General features: G+C 48.8%; 1 protein-coding gene and 1 long non-coding RNA gene across 2 annotated transcripts in view; one reads left to right on the forward strand and one right to left on the reverse strand.

The window, feature by feature from the left end:
• GRM7 (glutamate metabotropic receptor 7) overlaps nucleotides 1-21210 on the reverse strand; it is a 345665-nt gene that overhangs the window by 129483 nt on the left and 194972 nt on the right. The window contains exons 5-6 of the mRNA XM_083155738.1: nucleotides 4111-4251; nucleotides 178-378 (exon numbers count right to left, since the gene is read on the reverse strand). Of these exons, the coding sequence (XP_083011864.1) occupies nucleotides 178-378; nucleotides 4111-4251 (342 nt within the window). The remainder of the gene's footprint in view (nucleotides 1-177; nucleotides 379-4110; nucleotides 4252-21210) is intronic.
• On the forward strand, nucleotides 1273-13276 carry LOC146025722 (uncharacterized). Its single transcript, XR_014454271.1, has 2 exons — nucleotides 1273-1402; nucleotides 13080-13276. It is a non-coding gene; the product is annotated as an uncharacterized LOC146025722 (long non-coding RNA).

Here is a 21210-nt window from a genome sequence, read left to right on the forward strand (position 1 = left end):
AGTGAACCAGAATAAGGCCCTAGATCCCTATACTGAGACTTCATTTAGATTAAGATACAATCAACTCTTTCTGAATAGTTATTGTCTCTATCGGTAGTCAGAATGGGGGCACGGTACAGCTTATAGTATGGAGCTACTTGGTCTACATTTACGTGTTCTGCACCCCTCGGCTCTTACCATTAAAGCTCACATTGCGGATATATTTGAGAAGTTTCTTCCCCATCGGAGGGTCCACAGCTGGACAAAGCCCCGAAGACCCAGGACAGAGATCCTTCATCATGTTGTGCAGGGCATGAGCCATGGCGTAGACGGCATCCACCACAAACTGGACCCTCCCATCCTGTTCATACGGAGAGTCCTGCCCAATGCGCTCCTGGCCTGTAGGAGAGGAGCAAACAACCGGTCACTGGTGACTCTGCGGAACGTAGGTTACAGCAATGGTGGTGGCAAGAGGTAAAAACACATTGGCTCTACTGCATAGAGATAAGCCTACGTAGGTCATGCATCACACGCACACACACACACACACACACACAACTTAGATGAAAAATGATGGTTAAAGAAAGATAAAAGAAACAATGTTATCCCCATTTGGCGCACAGAGGACACGTCATATCACACAACTCTTCTACAAAATATGCATCTTGTGTGCATAACAAGTGTCGCCCCCGACACCTGCGAAGCCCCACCCCCCATGTTTTGATTGGCCCACAGGCCAATCAATCAAAAACAATGGATGACCATCGATATGTAAAAAATATCGATGGTCATCCTTTGCATAGTTTAGCACTATTGATGGCCAGTGGCAGAATTGGCATCTATGGCAACCATAGATGGCAATGGCAATGATGGCCATCCCTATCTACGACCCCTGATGTGTGTGTGGAGGATGCATCAGGGAGAACTACACCCTCTCGCAGACCCCCGGCCTCCCAGCAGCCATCCTACCCAGTGCAAAGTTGAAAGGGAGACCACTGGGAGCCTCAGAGACCAGCGGATATCGGGAGCTTGCATTCCTGCGGTAATACAACATTTGGTGCAATGAAAACCTCTTGCACAATTGAATCCCTCCCTGGATTTTTGTACTCAGCCTCATGAGTGCTACCACAAAAAGAAAGTTGCATGCAATTAAATTGACCCCTCTAAGTAACTCTGCCTGCGATTATGATGCCCATGTGGAGAGCGCTGACGGTCCATTCCCCTGAGTGCGCCGGGTCAGCGGAGCCGTCGCATGACGTCATCATATTATGAAGCGCACACTGGCACAGGACTCTTGGGAACGCTGGGTGCTGGGCCAGGGGAGAGCAGCGCACAGTGGCAGATCAGACTGCAGTGACACCGAGCCCGGAGCCAGGAGGAGGAGTCGGGACGCCAGGGGAGTCGGGCCAAAGTGAATAAATCGGTACATTCGGTACATTCTTTATTTGCCAGTACAGTCTGTTAAAAACCGGTACTGTATCGGCAAATTCGGTACAGTTGGAGGGTATGGAACAGTCGCTGTGAGCGCCGCTGGCATTTATAGCGGATATTTTGACGATCTCTCACAGCAACGTCGGCACTGAAAGAGTTAAAGTAAATCAAAGCGCAGGACACCATTATAATAACATGTGAGACGCAGTGGTAAAGGAAAGAGGTATTAGGAGTTGGGGAGTCAGACCTTGTGATCCGAGGGCTGCCGGGCGGAGGGGCTCAGGCATAAGGAGGTCAGGTAATAAGAAGAAATGGCTTCTGAAAGAACACAGCGCCTCTTAGGGACACCTAATTGGGCTCTTACAGTAGTTCTATGTATTGTGACACTTCCCCGCTTCCCAGAGATGGTAAGAATGTTCTGAGATGCAGCAATTGCCTCTGCGCTGTGGTTTTTGCGACTTAAATTAGATTTTGCCAATAATTGTATTTTCTAAACGTGTTCAGAGGGAATTGTTTTCTGCTTTCCTCGCCCAGCTCCGGATCAGGATTCGCGGAGATACGCAAAACATCTACATTAACTGTATTGCTTTCAGCACCGACGTAAGCGGCAGCGGAACAATTATGTTCTGTTCACACGGTTGGCAAAATGCATTTGATGTAGACGTTAAGTTCCGCAAAGAAAGTTTCTATGGCCCTTATTCTGGTTGGTGCGGTCAGAGCCGCACACGGGGCTCCGACCGCACAAACCAATCCCCGCCCACCCTACGGATCGCCACGGCATTCGATGGTCGTCGACCATCGAAGGCAGGTCCGCACGCCGCGGCAGCTCCCGCAAGCTAAGACCACACGGACAATCGTCCGTGTGGTAGCTTGTATGGGGGCTGAAAGCTGACATCCGGCGACGTCAGCTTTCCGCCCCCATGAGTGGCGTCATGCCCTCATTTCCATGCATACGCCCCGCGTTTGCATGGGAACGCCCATGAAACGCGGGGCGTACACATAGGGAAATGAGGGCATGATGCCTCTCACGCCCCTATCCGCCCCCTTTGCGGCGGACGAAATCCGTCTGCGGCGAAGGGGGCTGCACATGCGCAGATTCACCTCTGCGCATGTGCAGTGTTAAAACATCGGCGGTACGGCCGCACGCGGGCCGTACCGTTCCGATTAGAATAAGGGCCTATATGTCACACTGTGTTTTTATCCCTATGGGTGACAATGGCAGATACTACATGCGTATATGTAAACGCCATCCCGCCGACTCCCCAGCCACCCTTCCTCTTGCCACGCTGCGAGCAGATGTGGGCACATGCTCACTGTATTGTATATTGGACAATAAAATGCTCACTGTGTTATGTAATGGCTGCTAGAATGCTTTCTGTATTGTATATTGATCGCTCGAGTGCTCTCTGTATTGTATATTTGTAAGTGCTTACTGAGTTGTATATTGGATAATAGAATGCTCACTGTGGTGTATATTAGTCATCAGAATGCACACTTTATTGTATATTGGCTGTTAGAAAGCTTACTGTATGGTATATTGGCTGTTAGAATGCTGTCTGTCTTGTATATTGTTCGATAGAATGCTCACTGTATTGCATTTTGGCTGTTAGAAAGCTCTCTGAATTGTATATTGGTCACTAGAATGCTCTCTTTATTGTATATTTCTCAGTGCTTACTATGTTGTAAATTTGGTCACTGGAATGCTCTGTCATAGCGTCTCGTGCGTGCCCCCCCCCCCCCCCCCCCTGGCGGGGGCTGGCGATAGAATCGACAGCCCCTGCAAAGATGGAGAGATTCGCTCCATTTGTAATGAATGTATATACTAAATTGTGTAGACCTGTGGTTCTCAAATTCGGTACTCAGGACCCCACAGAGTTCACGTTTTCCAGGTCACTCGGCAGGTGCACAGGTGCACTCAATACTCACTGACACATTTGAAAATATCAACAGGTGGAGCTAATTATTTCACTTGTGATTCTGTGAGGAGACCTGCAAGGCATGCACTGTGTGGGGTCCTGAGGACTGAGTTTGAGAACCTGTGATATAGATGCATCCATGCATACACTAAACGAACCATGTCCACACTAAATGCACCACACCCACACTAGACACACCACTCCCACACTAGACACACCACAGCCACACTAGACACACCACGCCCACACTAGATGCACCACACCCATACTAGATGCACCACACCCCCACTAGAGGCACCACACCCATACCAGACACACCACGCCCACGCTAGATGCACCACACCCATACTAGATGCACCACACCCCCACTAGATGCACCACGCCCATACCAGACACACCATGCCCACACAAGATGCACCCTGCCCACATAACACATGCCACGCCCACATCAGACACATCATACCCAGACTAGACAGGCCACCCCCACACTAGTTGCACCACATCCACACTAGATACACCATACCCAGACTAGACAGGCCACACCCACACTAGACCACCACGCCTACACTAATGAGACACATACACAAGAGCTTTGTGTTTGCCTCCCAGGGGGTCACAAGCTGTCACCTCTCCTCCGCTTTCTCTGCACACACTTTTCTAACTGACAAGTAATAAACCATATACACATATACAGTACAGTGCTCCTGCGCATGGTGCATTTGGTTATACCCGGTAAGACTGCAGTCATTTTCCATGGACATCATACTATCTACAAACCACTTACCTGTACACTTGCGGTCAGTGTCCTCTTTCTTAGAGCCGGTAATGGTTAGTTTACAGTTAAAGTTTTCTTCCCAGTACTCTGCGAACCAGACATTCCTCCTGTTATTCTCCAGGGTGCGGGACGTAAAGTAGGCATCGAAACCTGGAAAAAGCATAAAGTGACGGCAGTCAGAGCATCACACAACAGCAGAATGTATATCGGCAGCAATAAAGAGATCACAGAACAGAACAGGCTCCAACTTGTTCCTCAGTATTGTTCACTATATCCCTCCCAAAATGTCCGCTAGCTCAGAGGAGACAGTTCTGAAGGATGCTAGAGGTGACAGTGGCCATTTTGGGTGGGATATTTATAAGAGTCAAGGAGTCAGGCACAAACTATGGTAACCAGAAGTGCCTGGACAGCTTAGTCACAGAAAGATACTACAGTGCCCCAAGTGACCGTGGGCACCAAACGGGAGGCAGTCCTTGGCGTGAAACCATGACAACAGGCAAGAAGTGTGAAAGTAGGAAGGCACAGCGTGGGTCATTCATTTGAGGAGCATATACGGTGCCGGAGGCATTACTGTGTGGGGTATAATATGGTGCAAGGGGCATTACTGTTTGGGGCATAGTATGGTGCATGCCCATTACAGGTAGGCCACACACATTTGTGGGGCACACTTTTTTAGTGTTCGAACTGTGAGTCAAATTGTCTTGTAACGACCCTGTGAGGTATAATGCGGGGGTTGAATTAGTGCGGCACGACAGTCACCGGGTGACACTAGTATCTGTAACACGTTCCTCATCTGTAGCATCTTATATTCTTCCCCCATCTCCTAGCTGATTATATCACATTCCCCATCTCATTAGCTGAGACTATCAGGGCCGCTCAGCCATACAATAAGAAGCAATAATGTCATCTTCAACCTTTTCTTTATTCAAATTCATGCTTAATTGTACAAGTGCATCATTAACAGTTGCCAATCACGATTAATTAGGAGCTTTTCAGTTGCTAATTTAAATATTTGCATACTGCCTCGTTTCTCTGCTCGTTTCTCTGCAAAACCCGGGTTATTTCACCCTCTATTCCTCAAATATTCAGCTGGAAAATTAGGCCTAGTGATTTCCCAATTAGTCTGTGCCCCAGGAACGGCCGGACGGCGTCACTCCAAGCTGTTGCTGAACTACACTTCCCATGATCCTCCACCAACCAGAGGCAACCCTCCCTACAGCAGCTGTTGTTGGCAGTGCATGATGTGGAATGTAGTGTAGCAGCATCAGGAGTACTATAAGTTAATCAGTTATTTAGGTTTCTCTTGCACTATCTATCCATTGATTTACAGTATCTCACAGGGTGTATGTATAATGCCAGGCATATAGTAATTGTGCACGTGAGCAGACCTTATTCCTAATTGCTTACGTCGACATGGACAACATATCGCTTCAAGTGTATCGCTTCATTCGTCATGCTTCGGACACGGTGCCTTGCTACGTTTGGCACACTTTTATTCTTCCTATGTCAAACGAATATACCAACGTCCACCCAACGACTATATATATATATATATATATATATATATATATATATATATATATATATATATATATATATATATATATATATATATATATATATATATATATACATATATATACACATACATACACATACATACATACCACATGAAAAGCCTGTGTTTGTCCCTCTGCACCTTACTCTGTAGGAGACCTCACAGTTCCATTGATGGCTCTGATTAAAAACCCTCCCATGACTAGGCTGCTGCTGCTGTTCTCCATGGGCCTGAGAAGCTTGTAATGAGCTCCACCAATCAGAGCTCAGCACAAACGTCTCAGCCTCTGCCCTCTGGTGCAAAGTGTCATGGGAGTCAACTCCCAGTAATGCGCTGCACACTTGTGTAGTCAGTGTGCCTTGGCTCCCGATGCTCAGCACCATTAATCATTGTCAGATTGGCAGATACAGATGTAGCGGGATTCATCTTTGCAGGGGATGGCGATGGCGACGCAAGCCGCTATCCCCTGCCCCGCGCCATCTGTATGCCGGAAGGGGAAGCGTGCGCACGAGGTGCGCGCGCGTCCCCTTCCGACGGTGCTGCCCTCCCCGCAGTGCCCTCGGGTCCCCCCCAGCCCCCTCGAGCGGGAGGCGGACAGTATTGCGTCCGCCTCGCCGCCCCGCCGCCCAGATACTGAGACGCGCGTGCGTGGGGTCAGATGGAGCGCCGTGTTGCTGGCGGATCGCCAGTAACACTAAGGCCGGCTACATCTGTAGGTGAAGCTGCAGCACTACCCCACTCCCATGCACAAAACCTTTTTAAAAATACATGCCAACCACAGGAGGCCCCTAGCTAGAAGGGGGCCCAGGGGTACTGACCCCTTGTGCCCCCATTATAATCCAGCCCTGTACAGTCCTCAGTATACAATATACAGTCATTAAGCAGTATACAGTCCCTGCATGGTCACTGTAACCAAACTGAGCAAACGTGCTGGTTTCCGGTTGCGGGTGATCACTGCTTTGGGTGACTAGTTTGCACATATAATTACGATTATCAGTGATGACCAGCTTACGTCATGGCACGCAGCCTCTTTTTTATTAAGTGAAGCAGGAAAACATGCACAGACATGAGAGCCACACCAGGGGCCACCCAGACCAGCCGGGAACCTGAGATGTCCCCCAACATTCTGGAAATCATTATCTAATTGGGACTATTTTACCTAAAGTCACATGACATTTCCGTAGTTCCGGCTGCTCCTTCTAATCTTCCTATAAATACTCTGTTTTGTGTTACACATTTGTCTGTTCCGCTGTGTGTGTGCAGCATGGGGAGCAGATGAACAGCAGGAAAGATCTCATTTATAACTCATGAGCTTCTAACCTTAATATAGGAAGTAAAACATACGGGCTCAGAATATGTTTTATTTACATATTGCAGTGATGCGCTGCCTGTGGGTGCTGCTATGTGGGAGCTGCCATCTCTGTCACAGCTGGTATGGGGCCTATTCATTAAAGACTTTTCCGTGATTAGTGTCATTATTTTTTAACACCGCTTCTAGTGACAATTAAAAGCGCTTGTTGCCATGGCAGCTGAGTGACACATTGCTCAGCAACGTATATAAATTGTAATTTATCCCCCCCCCAAACACCATTCAACATAAAATGAGCCAATAAGAAAAAATATAGTTTATTCAGTCATATTTTTTATTCCTTAGTTTTTAACATGGTGCTTAGTAGATCTGGTGTACTAGCACCTTATTGTCTCCTCCGAGGCCACAGCCTAACCCTAACTTCCCCTCCCACAGCCTATCCTCTCACAGCCTAACCATAACCACCCCTCCTACAGTCTAAACCTAACCTCTCCCCCCACAGCCTAACCTCCCACAGCCTAACCTCCCCCTCCCACAGGCTAACCTCCCCCTCCCACAGGCTAACCCTGACCTATCCTCCCACAGCCTAATCTTAACCTCCCCTCCTGCAGTCTAGGCCCAACTTCCCATCCTGCAGCCTAACCCTAACCTTCCCTCCCACAGCCTAACCTTAACCTCCCCTCCTGCAGCCTAACCATAACCTCCCCTCTAACAGCCTAACCCTAACCTCCCCTCCTGCAGCCTAACCCTAACCTTCCCTCCCACAGCCTAACCTTAACCTCCCCTCCTGCAGCCTAACCATAACCTCCCCTCTAACAGCCTAACCCTAACCTCCCCTCCCACAGCCTAACCCTAACCTCCCCTCCCACAGCCTAACCCTAACCTCCCCTCCTGCAGCCTAACCCTAACCTCCCCTCCTGCAGCCTAGTCCCAACTTCCCATCCTGCTGCCTAACCCTAACATCCCCTCATGCAGCCTAACCCTAACCTCCCCTCCCCTCCTGCAGCCTAACCATAACCTCCCCTCCCCTCCTGCAGCCTAACCATAACCTCCCCTCATGCAGCCTAACCCTAACCTCCCCTCCCACAGCCTAACCCTAACCTCCCCTCCCCTCCTGCAGCCTAACCATAACCTCCCCTCTAACAGCCTAACCCTAACCTCCCCTCCTGCAGCCTAACCCTAACCTCCCCTCACACAGCCTAACCCTAACCTCCCCTCCTCCAGCCTAACCCTAACCTCCCCCCACACAGCCTAACCCTAACCTCCCCTCCTCCAGCCTAACCCTAACCTCCCCTCCCGCAGCCTAACCCTAACCTCCCCTCCCACAGCCTAACCCTAACCTCCCCTCCTCCAGCCTAACCCTAACCTCCCCTCACACAGCCTAACCCTAACCTCCCCTCCTCCAGCCTAACCCTAACCTCCCCTCCTGCAGCCTAACCCTAACCTCCCCTCCTCCAGCCTAACCCTAACCTCCCCTCCTGCAGCCTAGTCCTAACTTCCCATCCTGCTGCCTAAACCTAACATCCCCTCATGCAGCCTAACCCTAACCTCCCCTCCCCTCATGCAGCCTAACCCTAACCTCCCCTCCCCTCCTGCAGCCTAACCATAACCTCCCCTCTAACAGCCTAACCCTAACCTCCCCTCCCTACAGCCTAACCCTAACCTCCCCTCCCTCAGCCTAACCATAACCTCCCCTCCTGCAGCCAAACCCTAACATCCCCTCCCACAGCCTAACCCTAACCTCTCCTCCCATAGCCTAACTCTAACCACCCCTCCCGCAGCCTAAGCCTAACCTCCCCTCCCACAGTCCTATTTGCTGCTTGTGGGCGGGGATCATGCAGGGAGATAACCTATCACCCTTGTGTGTTTATCATTTGTAGCAAATACCGTTTCTGAGCTGTTCAGACTGCAGGGAAAACAGCTCAGTATTGTGTAGGATCCTGCTTTTAACACGTCTGTGTGGACGGCGGGCAGCGACTGGTGGACTCACAAGACTGCCTTGCGTGTCATCCAGAATAAGGGCTACAGTGCAATTTGAGCTTTCAATTTTGACTAGTCAAAATTCAACCAGTCCCTACTTTCATGACAGGGGCGTATTTTCTACCCTTTCAGCCACAGCTGCATGGCAGCATACAGATGAATATATGCTCAGTCTCGCGCACTCAGGTGGGCGCCGATGCAGGAGTGACGTGCTAGTGAGCGTCCGGTTTGCACGTTCGTGTAGCAGATGCGGCTGTTGTGTTTGTGTGCGCACGTGCAGGACGCAGTGATTTGTCTGCATCAATGTGCTGTGTTTACAGTAGAATTCTCCATAGGAGGCATCGTCTTGACACGTTGATGTCATCTTCAGGTTGCACCCCATCGCGTCTGCGTTCTCTTCTCCCCCCGGGGAAGATGATTCTTGGCTGATAAATATTTCAGACAGGTGAATTTATCTGCAGTGTGGAGTACGGCAGGAGGGAGCTAAGTGCCCAGAACGTCTCATCAACCAGTGCCAAGTGCCTTCTATAGAGCGCGCCATCTGTGCCGCTCTGCACATAGAAATATAGATTGTGTCACTCTGCACTCAGGCCAAGGAGCCCAGAAGCGCGACACCCCTCAGCCCGAGAGATGGACAGATGTTGGTGACATCACACACAGGCAGAGAAGTGACATGAAAAATTAAATCGTGGGTGAAATGTAATAGGGTGAGAGATGCAGAAAGTGAGAGATTTGGTAAGAAAGCTCCAGATTTTTTAAAGCGGCAATCATTTACACTGCAATATCAAACTGGTTTTGCAGTGTAAATGATTGGCGCTTTAAAAAACCTGGAGATGTCTTACCAAATCTCTCACTTTCTGAATCTCTCATCCTATTACATTTCCCCCCATATTTAACAACAAATGACATAACACAAACAGATCAAGTTGGATTTAAAAATCTATTTGACATAGAGATAGCAACAGCAGGGCACGGGGCCTTATTCTAGTTCACTCTCAGAGGCAAATTCCTTCTCAAATGGACAAAACCATACCCTCCAACTGTACCGAATTTGCCGGTACAGTACAGTTTTTTAACGGTCTGTACCGGCAAATAAAAACTGTTCCGAATGTCCCGTTTTTTTGTCCCGACTCCTCTTTGCTCCGGGCTGTCACTCCAGGCTGTCACTGTCACCAAACTTCCGGGTCCCTCCGTACCTTCCAATGCGCAGAAGTTTCCTCCTAAACTTCCATGTTCTGCGTTACAGTGTAATTGTATCCTGGATGTCCTGCTGTGTGGTACCAACAACCCCCAACTCCGCCCCCATCGTTACCGTATGCTGCTGCTGGCTGCTGTCTGAGTTACTGGTGAGCCGGGCTGGAGGTGAGTTATCCGCATGGTCCCCTATCCCCATTATCCCCTGGGGTGTTCTCTGCCTTTGTGCCTGACTTGTGTATGAGGCTGGGGTAATATCAGGGCTTTATGGTGGTCTTTACAGAGGAATGGGGGGGGGGGGGGGCTCTCACACTGCTTCTGTCCCATTAGGTGCAGGGGTAGCAGCTGCATATATGCTGATCTTTATAGTGAGAGTCCCAGGCTCCTCTATAAAAGGTTAGATCCATTATGTGTGCATTTGGAGTGAGTGGCTAAAAACAGAGGTGAGGTTGCCCATAGCAACCAATCAGATACTGTCTAGTATGCAATAGATAAATAATAGACAACCGAATCTGGTTGCCATGGGCACCATCTACTTTATTTTTTATTTAAAGAAACCTTGGTAAATCTTCCCCTCTGGCTCATTCTCTCTTTATGGAAGTGGAATTCTGGGACTGTGACATCACAGGCAAGCGCATTAACAGTTAAGGAGTATCCCCTTATAAAAGGAAAACAAATGCCCAGTACACATTTGGAAAGAAGGCATGGCCACGCCCCATTTACCCATGGCCACGCCCTGGCCATGGGTAAATGGGGGGGGGATGTATCATGTGCAGAGATAATTACGTGAGTTATTTTGTTTCTGTGCAGGGTAAATACTGACTGCTTTATTTTTACACTGCAATATAGATTTCACTTTGAAGAAAAAACCCACCCAAATCTAACTCTCTCTGCACAAGTTACATCTGCCCCACCTGCAGTGCACAGGGTTTTGTCCATTTGAGAAGGAATTTGCCCCTGAGAGTGAACCAGAATAAGGACCAAGATTTGTTGCAGCGTGAGGGTTTTGTTACAGCACCTCTGCACCACCATCACTTGGGCCCCATGATGTAATGAAAGAGAGGACCAATACCAGGAAGCTTTGAATCCACAGATTCAACAGGAATGAGAGTGCAACACTAAAAACCTGCCATGAGAATCTGCTGTTCGGTGCAACTCTGCATAGCTCAGATTCAACTGTAACAATTCCAGATTCCTACTGTTTACAAGTTCCAGCACTATGACAGTGTCAGTAGAAGCCGGGATCATGGAGAGGGGCGTATTTGTAAGATAACGTCATCGGCGTAGGTTGCTGCGAGCACCGGCGGGCGTATTCAGGGCGCCAGCTGGAAAACCTGTACTCCAGACCCCAGTTAAATAATGCACAAAGCTCATCAATAATGGTTAGATTGCCAGCCGGCGAGCACGAACGTCACCTATATCTCTGTCTGTTATTATTACCCACTCTTATTTTATTACTGTTTTGTTATCAAACAGTAACGCGCCCCGGAATTAGCGGAATTAGAAAATAAATAAATAACCGGCGCATAGGAAATGACTTTGCATAATGGCGCTGGGTTTCTTTTCGCCTCGCTCTCTCAACTGGTCTCAGAGCGGCGTACACGGCCCAGTCTCTCTCCCAGACAGAACATTAATCAGGACTAGGAGGGAGCATCCATAATTTGGCTGGTTCTCAAACACATTTGTGCACGTGTTGGTCCCCGGGGGTTATCACGCCGCTGCGCTCTGCGCTGGCAGCCGGTATTTAATTGTGCGCTCTTATGCATGGAGAAACTGAGAAATGGTAAAATATGAAAGCTTCAGAGGGAAACATTGTTATTCTTATTATCTGCGTCGTCCTCTGGGGAGCAGGGATAAAATTCTATTGTCGCGAGCGCGCTGTACTGAGCGGTGACAGACACCGGTGTTGTCCTGCGCAACCAGGGATGAGACGTAGCAGCTGACTGGATGAGAGAGATAAGGAGCTGCAATCTCTGGGCACCCAAACACTGTCCTGCCACTGCCCAAATGCTAGCGGAGAACTCTGTAGAACATGAGCTGGACAAGAGTCAAGTTGGGTGCGTTGGGGCACTTATGGTTCTAGAACGCTGCGTAACGGTGGGTGGAACATTTTGCCAGGATGTATTTCTGAGTCCTCCAGCAAAAACATAGTTAAAGGTGCCTATACACGGTACAATAATTGTATGCAATTTGGACAAGGCAACGCATACGTTTTGCAATGCAATGAGATGCAATCTAGTACAAAAAGTATGTGCAGCACAAACTTTTTGTGCTGCGTGATTTGATGTACGTGGGGGCGCGCAATCGCATCACACCCATTAAATTGTCCCGTTTATGGCACCTTAAGGGTCAGACAATGCTGTTCCGACCTATTAAGTCCAAGATGTGCTCTCTAAAATTCAAAGAGGGGGGCCACTTCTGAGCATGCCTGATTTCAGAAACCTGGAGCAGCGCTGCACACTTGGAAGCTTTGTTAGCAAAGCAAAAAAAACAGGCAAATGGGCAAAAACCATGCTGGTGAAGCATGGCATGGCGCATTGGCCAATGGTGATGAATGCAGCGCTGTGACTCTCAGAATAATGATCAATAAATCAGTGTGAAAACTATAATATGGGCATCTATGGTACACTATGGCGTAATGTTAAAGAGCAGGATCTGGCTCCTATCAGTGAGCAGGAGCCGGCATTTCCGTGTCACCTCTTGGCTGGTGACACCGGGGGTGAGATTTAATAGGATGAGAGATTCAGAAAGTGAGAGATTTGGTGAGAAACCAGTGTGATTTTGCAGTGTAAATGATTGCCGCTTTAAAAAAAAACGGGAGATTTCTCACCAAATCTCTCACTTTCTGAATCTCTCATCCTATTAAATCTCACCCCGGGTGCGGCTTGGGGGTTCTAGTGACGCCACTGATCCTAGTCTGTATTCTCCATCCTACAGTAACAAGATGGCCGCCTCCACTGCGTGAGGACAGAAGACAGAGAACCCCCTGAAGCCTTCAGTGCAGAAAGTCTACATCCAGGGACAGAATGCTCATTACCAAACAATAACTTTGGGCAGAAGAGACTCAGTCAGGTGGCAGGTGCCCCCCTTGTTTTAATTTGGAAGAAGAGAAAAATAAAATGAGTTGGGTAGGAGTTGTCTGGCTGAATCTCGGTTAATTGTAATGAAAGTCTCGGTCACCTTAGAGGTGATTGAAGTCTGCGCGTCTGTAAAGCTGCGGCTGCTGTTATACAATGCAGCCGAAGGAACACTTTGAATTAAAGGGCAGAGCCATTAAAACAGTGTTTGCATTTGAACATAGCCTATTAAGCCTTAGATAAATGTAATACTTGCTGGAAAAAAATGTTCCTGCAGCACCGCACAGATCCAATTCATGATTAATTTGTGGAGAACTTGTGTTTAAGCATTCCGTGAATCTTTTTATTTGATCCTTCCCAGGCAAGTACATGTAACAGCCTTCAATGGAATTGAAACAAGGTTATTGTGATGCATGTATTTAAAGGAATACACTCATAGATATTGTATTATTTTCCACAGGTGTGTCAGTGCTTATTAAATGCCTGCTTAATCTACCACAAATTGCGGGAGGCTCCCGATTTCTTGAGTAGCCTCCTGAACCCCTGGGAGAGCAGACAAATCTCCAGCATTCTGACCGCACCTTAGTGAAGCATGCAGGATGGGGAGGTAAAGTCCAGCATTCCTGCGTCTGTGGGGAGGGGTCTAAATGGCAAATACAGTATTGCAAGATTTTTGGACCGCCCCACTCCTATGGACCCACCAATCACAGCATTTAACAGGGTAGTAGTGATGAATTGAATTGAAAATTAGAACTTTGGCATTATCTATGTATAAGTAACTTGGAAGAGGCTTTACTGGTTCATAGGTCTACACTAACCTGTAGCCAATCAGGACATTAGAACGCTCACAATGCTAGAGAAAATTGTAGCCAATCAGAGCATTGAAACACTCCTTAGTTTAGAACACATTGTGGCCAATCAGAGCACTGGAAAACTCACAATGCTAGAGCACATTGTAGCCAATCAGAGCATTGGCAAACTCCTTAGTTTAGAACACATTGTGGCCAATCAGAGCACTGGAACACTCACAAAGCTACAGCACAGCATAGCCAATCAGAGCGTCAGAATGCTCAAAAGGTTAGAGTCAATTGTAGCCAATCAGAGCATTAAGCTGCCCACACACTCGGTTCGATGCACACAATGCGTTTTGGACTAGATCGCATCCCTTCTAGTTTAAAACGCATGCAATGTATTAAATCAGCGTGATGCCATGCGATATACTGATGTCCAAAAATTTTGAGCAGCACACTCATAGTACAATACTTTTTGTACTATGTGAGGTGTGCGGGAGCCCAAAATGCTCATGTAAATGAGTCTGTAAGTAATATACGGTACTTCTTGTTATTGCACTTGGTTACATCACTAATACCGGCCTGTATAGTGCTCCTGTCTCAGACTGTAAAACAAATCATTTCATACAAAGAGGTCAGGCCGCCAGCAGGGGAGGTTATTTATAACAAGTCACCTGAAAACTGTTACCAGCCGCATCCCATCTCAGAGGTCTGCCTCCTTCTATCAGTCAGTAGCACTCGGTATCTGAGCTTTGTATCGCAGTCAGCACCACTCAGTATCTGAGCCTTGTATCGCAGTCAGCACCGCTCAGTATCTAGGCCTTGTATTGCAGTCAGCACCACTCAGTATCTGGGCCTTGTATTGCAGTCAGTACCACTCAGTATCTGAGCCTTGTATTGCAGTGAGCACCGCTCAGTATCTGAGCCTTGTATTGCAGTCAGCACTGCTCAGTATATGAGCCTTGTATTGCAGTCAGCACCACTCAGTATCTGAGCCTTGTATCGCAGTCAGCACCGCTCAGTATCTGGGCCTTGTATCGCAGTCAGCACCACTCAGTATCTGGGCCTTGTATCGCAGTCAGCACCACTCAGTATCTGGGCCTTGTATCGCAGTCAGCACCACTCAGTATCTGAACCTTGTATCGCAGTCAGCACCACTCAGTATCTGGGCCTTGTATCGCAGTCAGCACCACTCAGTATCTGAGCCTTGTATCGCAGTCAGCACCACTCAGTATCTGAGCCCTGTATCGCAGTCAGCACCACTTAATACTTTATCTGGGCCTTGTATCGCAGTCAGCACCACTCAGTACTGTATCTGGGCCTTGTATCGCAGTCAGCACCACTCAATACTGTATCTGGGCCTTGTAGCGCAGTCAGCACCACTCAGTACTGTGTCTGGGCCTTGTAGCACAGTCAGCACCACTCAGTACTGTATCTGGGCCTTTTTGCACAGTCAGCACCACTCAGTATCTGAGCCCTGTATCGCAGTCAGCACCACTCAGTACTGTATCTGGACCTTGTATCGCAGTCAGCACCACTCAGTACTCTATCTGGGCCTTGTATCGCAGTCAGCACCACTCAGTACTGTATCTGGACCTTGTATCGCAGTCAGCACCACTCAGTACTCTATCTGGGCCTTGTATCGCAGTCAGCACCACTCAGTACTGTATCTGGGCCTTGTATCGCAGTCAGCACCACTCAGTATCTGAGCCTTGTATCGCAGTCAGCACCACTCAGTACTCTATCTGGGCCTTGTATCGCAGTCAGCACCACTCAGTACTGTATCTGGGCCTTGTATCGCAGTCAGCACCACTCAGTATCTGAGCCTTGTATCGCAGTCAGCACCACTCAGTACTCTATCTGGGCCTTGTATCGCAGTCAGCACCACTCAGTACTGTATCTGGGCCTTGTATCGCAGTCAGCACCACTCAGTACTCTATCTGGACCCTGCCACACTGGTCACTGTGTAATATCAGCTGGAGTTCTTTATCCGGCCACTTACGCAGCTCAGTCTGAAGCCCATTTGAATAGTTTTGATCCCATGTTCTCTGCGGTCCTATTGTCCTCACCACAGGGAAGCGGCAGGGACCTGAGACCCTTGGCCGGCAGTGGGGAATCTCGCTCCAGCAGCTACTTAAGCTGAACACTTTACAAATCAAGTGATTAACATGCAATTACTTCAGTGCTCTTCTCTTCCTCTGGTCCTTTCTTCATTATGCAGATTAGTTGTGACCTTATCCAATTAGCATAATTAATCAACCTAAATGATTGCATCAGAGACCATGTTATCTTATGTGTGTGCTACAGGAATATCTAATATCTATATTTATGTATAGACTATATCTATCCATCATCTATCATATATCTGCGAGGACGATACGATAAGTACGGTAACGAGACCTTTCGCGTGCTGGGATGTTTCTCGGGATAGGCAACATGTGCAATCCTGCCCCAGATTCAGTGGTGAATGGCCGCGGTGTGTGAGCCGAAGATGGGTGACCAATCAGCTGCGAGGCTGGGGCCATCAGGGTCAGGTGACGCATTACGAATACCCATACCATGGTCGTTGTTTTGTCTCTGGTACTCAGAGCCCAGACGGGAGACTTAAGGCCCCAACACACTAGAACGATTTTTTGGCTAATTGTCCGATTTCCGATCGATCGTCCGATATATCTGCCAATTTTTACCGATTATCTGTAAAAATCGGCCGATCGATCGGAAATCGGACAATCGGCCAAAAAATCATTCTAGTGTGTGGGGGCCTTTAGGAATGCTCAGCACAGGAAGTTTCCTCCTGTCTTAAACCTATGGGGGCTGCAGCTACTGGCGGCAATGGAGGCATCTCAGCAGGTATCGGAGAAAGTGTTTCCGATTCAGACCTGATCGCAGACAGAATCTGATTGGTTGCTAAGGGGCAACACCACCTTTTTTTTTTTTCATTTTTACAAGCTTTAGTAAATTTACTTTCTCTGGTCGTACCTTTAAATTCCAGCTGTGCGTAATGTCACACACAAAGGAGGTTATTCTGGTTGCACGGCCACCCACCCCCTCTCGCACACCTAGGACCCCCCGCAGGCATGCAAATGGATGTTTTACATAAACATCAATTCCCAGCCTTGGGTGCAGGGGAGAAATAATTCCATGATGTCTACAGCGCTCGCAGATCCGAGACACCTCTGTGATGACTCTGCGCTAGGGGCGCCCTGTGTGCGCAACTGACATCCGCCGACGTCACCTGCCCACCCCCCACACCCACGTCATCCGGGAATTACCATGCCCCCCCCCCCCTGGACTGTTGTGTGTGAGTGCCCGGTCCCTCGCACACAGCGGCTGCACATGCGCACACATGACGATGCACATGCGCAGCCGATATAAACCGCTCCCCTGCGGGTAAGCGATGAAACTAGAATGGGGTCCAAAGTCCTGTCAGCTGCATTATCTTTTGTACTAACACTCATGAGCACTTATCATTCACCCGCTCCCATTACACAGGCTTCACAGGAAAAGGTGACCCGAACCTTTCATGTGACATTTTAAGCACTAGAGATAAATTTGTATCATTAACGTTCTCGTTAGCCTCTGTCACCTGGCTGCTCACCCTGCACAGCACAACTCTTATCTGCTCCCATTATACTTCCTCCTCAAGACACCAGAGCCAAGGTATTCCCATCAGCCCCCAGCCCCAAACACACCCGCACCGCCTCCTGAATCTCAATTTAGCCATTTTTAAATGACAAGCGGTTTTTACCCTTAAAAAGAATCGTCTGTTCAGTTCTCTCCAGCAGATGCTTCGTATTAGATGATGAAACAGTGACATTAAATGTGTCTGTTCTCATTTTTCTCAGATTCATTAGCATGTAACAACAACAGTGATGACATTGCAGGGTAATTAGTGTATGTGCGACGCCTCAGACAGGTAGCAGCTTTCCTGCGTTATCATACCAGTCCCAATCACAGCGGGTCTGTAACGCCGCGCAGGACGGCAGGATCATGCGCATACAGGACGTTACACTTTACAGCGAGTCGGAGGTGAAAATTTCAATTGGTGCCTTGCGATCAGTAGTTCTGGCTTTACACCGACTGCAAGTGGCGTTTTTCATTTTTACCTCTGATTCACTGGAAAGTGGGGGCTTACAGTAAGCCACAAAGCCCAAAGAATGACATTAGTCAACATGTGATACACCAATTCCATATATGTCACTGCCCCTGTCACATGCAGCCCTGTCCTCACTGACACATCCCTCATCTCCTGATATACTCTGTGCTGCTGGGGACCCTGCACCTCTTCAGGGCCGGCGCTACCCACTCAGCAGAGGATGCAAAGCAGGTAGGCGCCGGGTAGGAGAGGCGCCCTCCCTGCTGTATATCCTCTGCTGTCCTCCGTGCCTGCCGCCTGCTGCTGCTGTGCCTGTCACACTTCATTACAGGCAGCAGCGCCAGAGGCACAGAGATCCCTTCTGGCTCATTATCAGCTGGTCATCGGCAGGGGCCGAAAGGGGGCGGAGCTACATGGGCGGAGGGGCGTGGCTACACGGGCCGGAAGGGGTGGAGCTACAAGGGAGCAAGACTGACTGAAGACACCAGGAAACAGGAGAGGATGAGCAGCCACCATTGTAAAGTGTGAGTGTACTAATGTCGGCAACTGATGTGGGCACGTGTGTAGGCAGCACTACTAATGTCGGCAACTGGTGTGGGCACATGTATAGGCAGCACTACTAATGTCGGCAACTGGTGTGGGCACATGTGTTGGCAGCGCTACTAATGTCGGCAACTGGTGTGGGCACGTATATAGGCAGTGCTGCTAATGTCGGCAACTGGTGTGGGCACATGTGTAGGCAGCCCTACTAATGTCGGCAACTGGTGTGGGCACGTATATAGGCAGCGCTGCTAATGTCGGCAACTGGTGTGGGCACGCATATAGGCAACGCTACTAATGTCGGCAGCTGATGTGGGCACGTGTATAGGCAGCGCTACTGATGTCGGCAACTGGTGTGGGCACGTGTGTAGGCAGCACTACTAATGTCGGCAACTGGTGTGGGCACGTGTATAGACAGCACTACTAATGTCGGCAACTAGTGTGGGCACGTGTAGAGGCAGCACTACTAATGTCGGCAACTGGTGTAGGCACGTGTAGAGGCAGCACTACTAATGTCGGCAACTGGTGTGGGCACGTGTATAGACAGCACTACTAATGTCTGCAACTGGTGTGGGCATGTGTAGAGGCAGCACTACTAATGTCGGCAACTGCTGTGGGCACGTGTATAGACAGCACTACTAATGTCGGCAACTGGTGTGGGCACGTGTAGAGGCAGCACTATTAATGTCGGCAACTGGTGTAGGCACGTGTAGAGGCAGCACTACTAATGTCGGCAACTGCTGTGGGCACTACTTGTAAGCAGAGCAACTACTTTTCGCAACTGCTGTGGGTGTTATGAATAAGCAATGCTACAAATGTGGGCATATGCAGGAGTACTCGGGGCATTATGTGTAGCATAATGTGTGTCAATGTCATATGGGCATTATAGTGCATGGCATAATATGTAAGGGGAATTACAGTGTGTGGCATAATATGTAATGGGCATTATGGTGTTCTGCATATTGTGCAAGGGGCATCATGATGTGTAGCATTACGAATAATGTGCATTACTGTGTGTGGTTACTATAATGTGTTATGGGCTTTGAGGTGAGAAGCATAATGTGTTATGGGGATTATGGTGTTATTGGTACTTTTATGTAACCACGCCAATTCCCCATGAAGTCACGCTTCTACAATTTTGCGCGCGCCTTCCGCGCGCACTTTCCCTGTTTTTTCACACATGGCACCAAAATGGCTAGTTATGGCACTGGTGCTGTGTTAGGTGAATACGATTGTGCTACTGTGTGGTGTCATTTGGAGTGGGAGCATTATTGTGTGGCCACACCCCTCCCTTTGTAAAGTTTGGGTGGGCGCAAATTTATAGTTTTCAGGAGGGCGCCGAACCCCCTAGCACCGGCCCTGCACCTCTTACTATATAACCCTCAGTCTGTGGCTTCCTGCTGCCTCCATTCCGCTCCTCACATCATGTCACTGCCCCTGTCACATGCAGCCCTGTCCTCACTAACACATCACTCATCTCCTGATATACTCTGTGCTGCTGGGGGACCCTGCTCTTCCCACAATATAACTCTCAGTATGTGACTTCCTGCTGCTTCCATTCCCCTCCGCACATCATGTCACTGCCCCTGTCACATGCAGCCCTGTCCTCACTGACCTATCGCTCATCTCCTGATATACTCTGTGCTGCTGGGTACCCTGCTCCTCCCACTATATTACTCTCAGTCTGTGGCTTCCTGCTGCCTCCATTCCTCTCCTCACACCATGTCACTGCCCCTGTCACATGCAGCCCTGTCCTCACTGACCTATCGCTCATCTCCTGATATACTCTGTGCTGCTGGGGACCCTGCTCCTCCCACTATATAACTCTCAGTCTGTGGCTTCCTGCTGCCCCCATTCCCCTCCTCACATCATGTCACTGCACCTGTCACATGCAGCCCCTGTCCTCACTGACATATAACATATATCCTGATATACTCTGTGCTGCTGCACCTTTACGTCTTGAGGCTTTATGCAGGACAGAGGAGTGATAGCCTGAAGGTGTCTGAGCTCTGTGTAATGTGCTAGAAATGGGTAGAATATGTTCTTTGGAACTTGAGCAGCAGCTGGATAAGAATTCTCACCGTCATCATTTGGGAATTAGCCAAACTCGCAGCTCCTGTAGCCAAATCCTTGGGAGTTGTAGGTCTGCCCGGGAGACCGTCTCTCTGCCTGGGTCAAGGTCACTCTACTTCTCTCTATATTACCCCCTCGGCCCTGGCTGTACTTTTATGGGAATATGATATTTGAGAAACGAGACACCTATGTATTTCGGGGGGATGTGAATGAAATCTGGCTGATGAAGCCGTTTCTCCCCTCAGATCTCTGAATTTATCACAGCGTGTCCTTGAGGCTCTGCATGAAACGCGGAGCCTTCTGGTGACAACGCTGTTGTTTTGACCCCATGCCTACCCTCTTTGGACTTTGATATTTTCATCAGTCACTTAACACCAAGAAACACCCACAAATTAGACAGTCGGAATTAATTATGAGAACGAGGGGAGGGAGGTGAATGCCCCCTACTTAATCTCTGTGCCGGCTGAGTTATTTAAATGAGAGAAAATTAA

This window comes from Crinia signifera, chromosome 8 (genome assembly GCF_055691185.1).
Source record: "Crinia signifera chromosome 8, ASM5569118v1, whole genome shotgun sequence".
Classification (NCBI taxonomy): domain Eukaryota; kingdom Metazoa; phylum Chordata; class Amphibia; order Anura; family Myobatrachidae; genus Crinia; species Crinia signifera.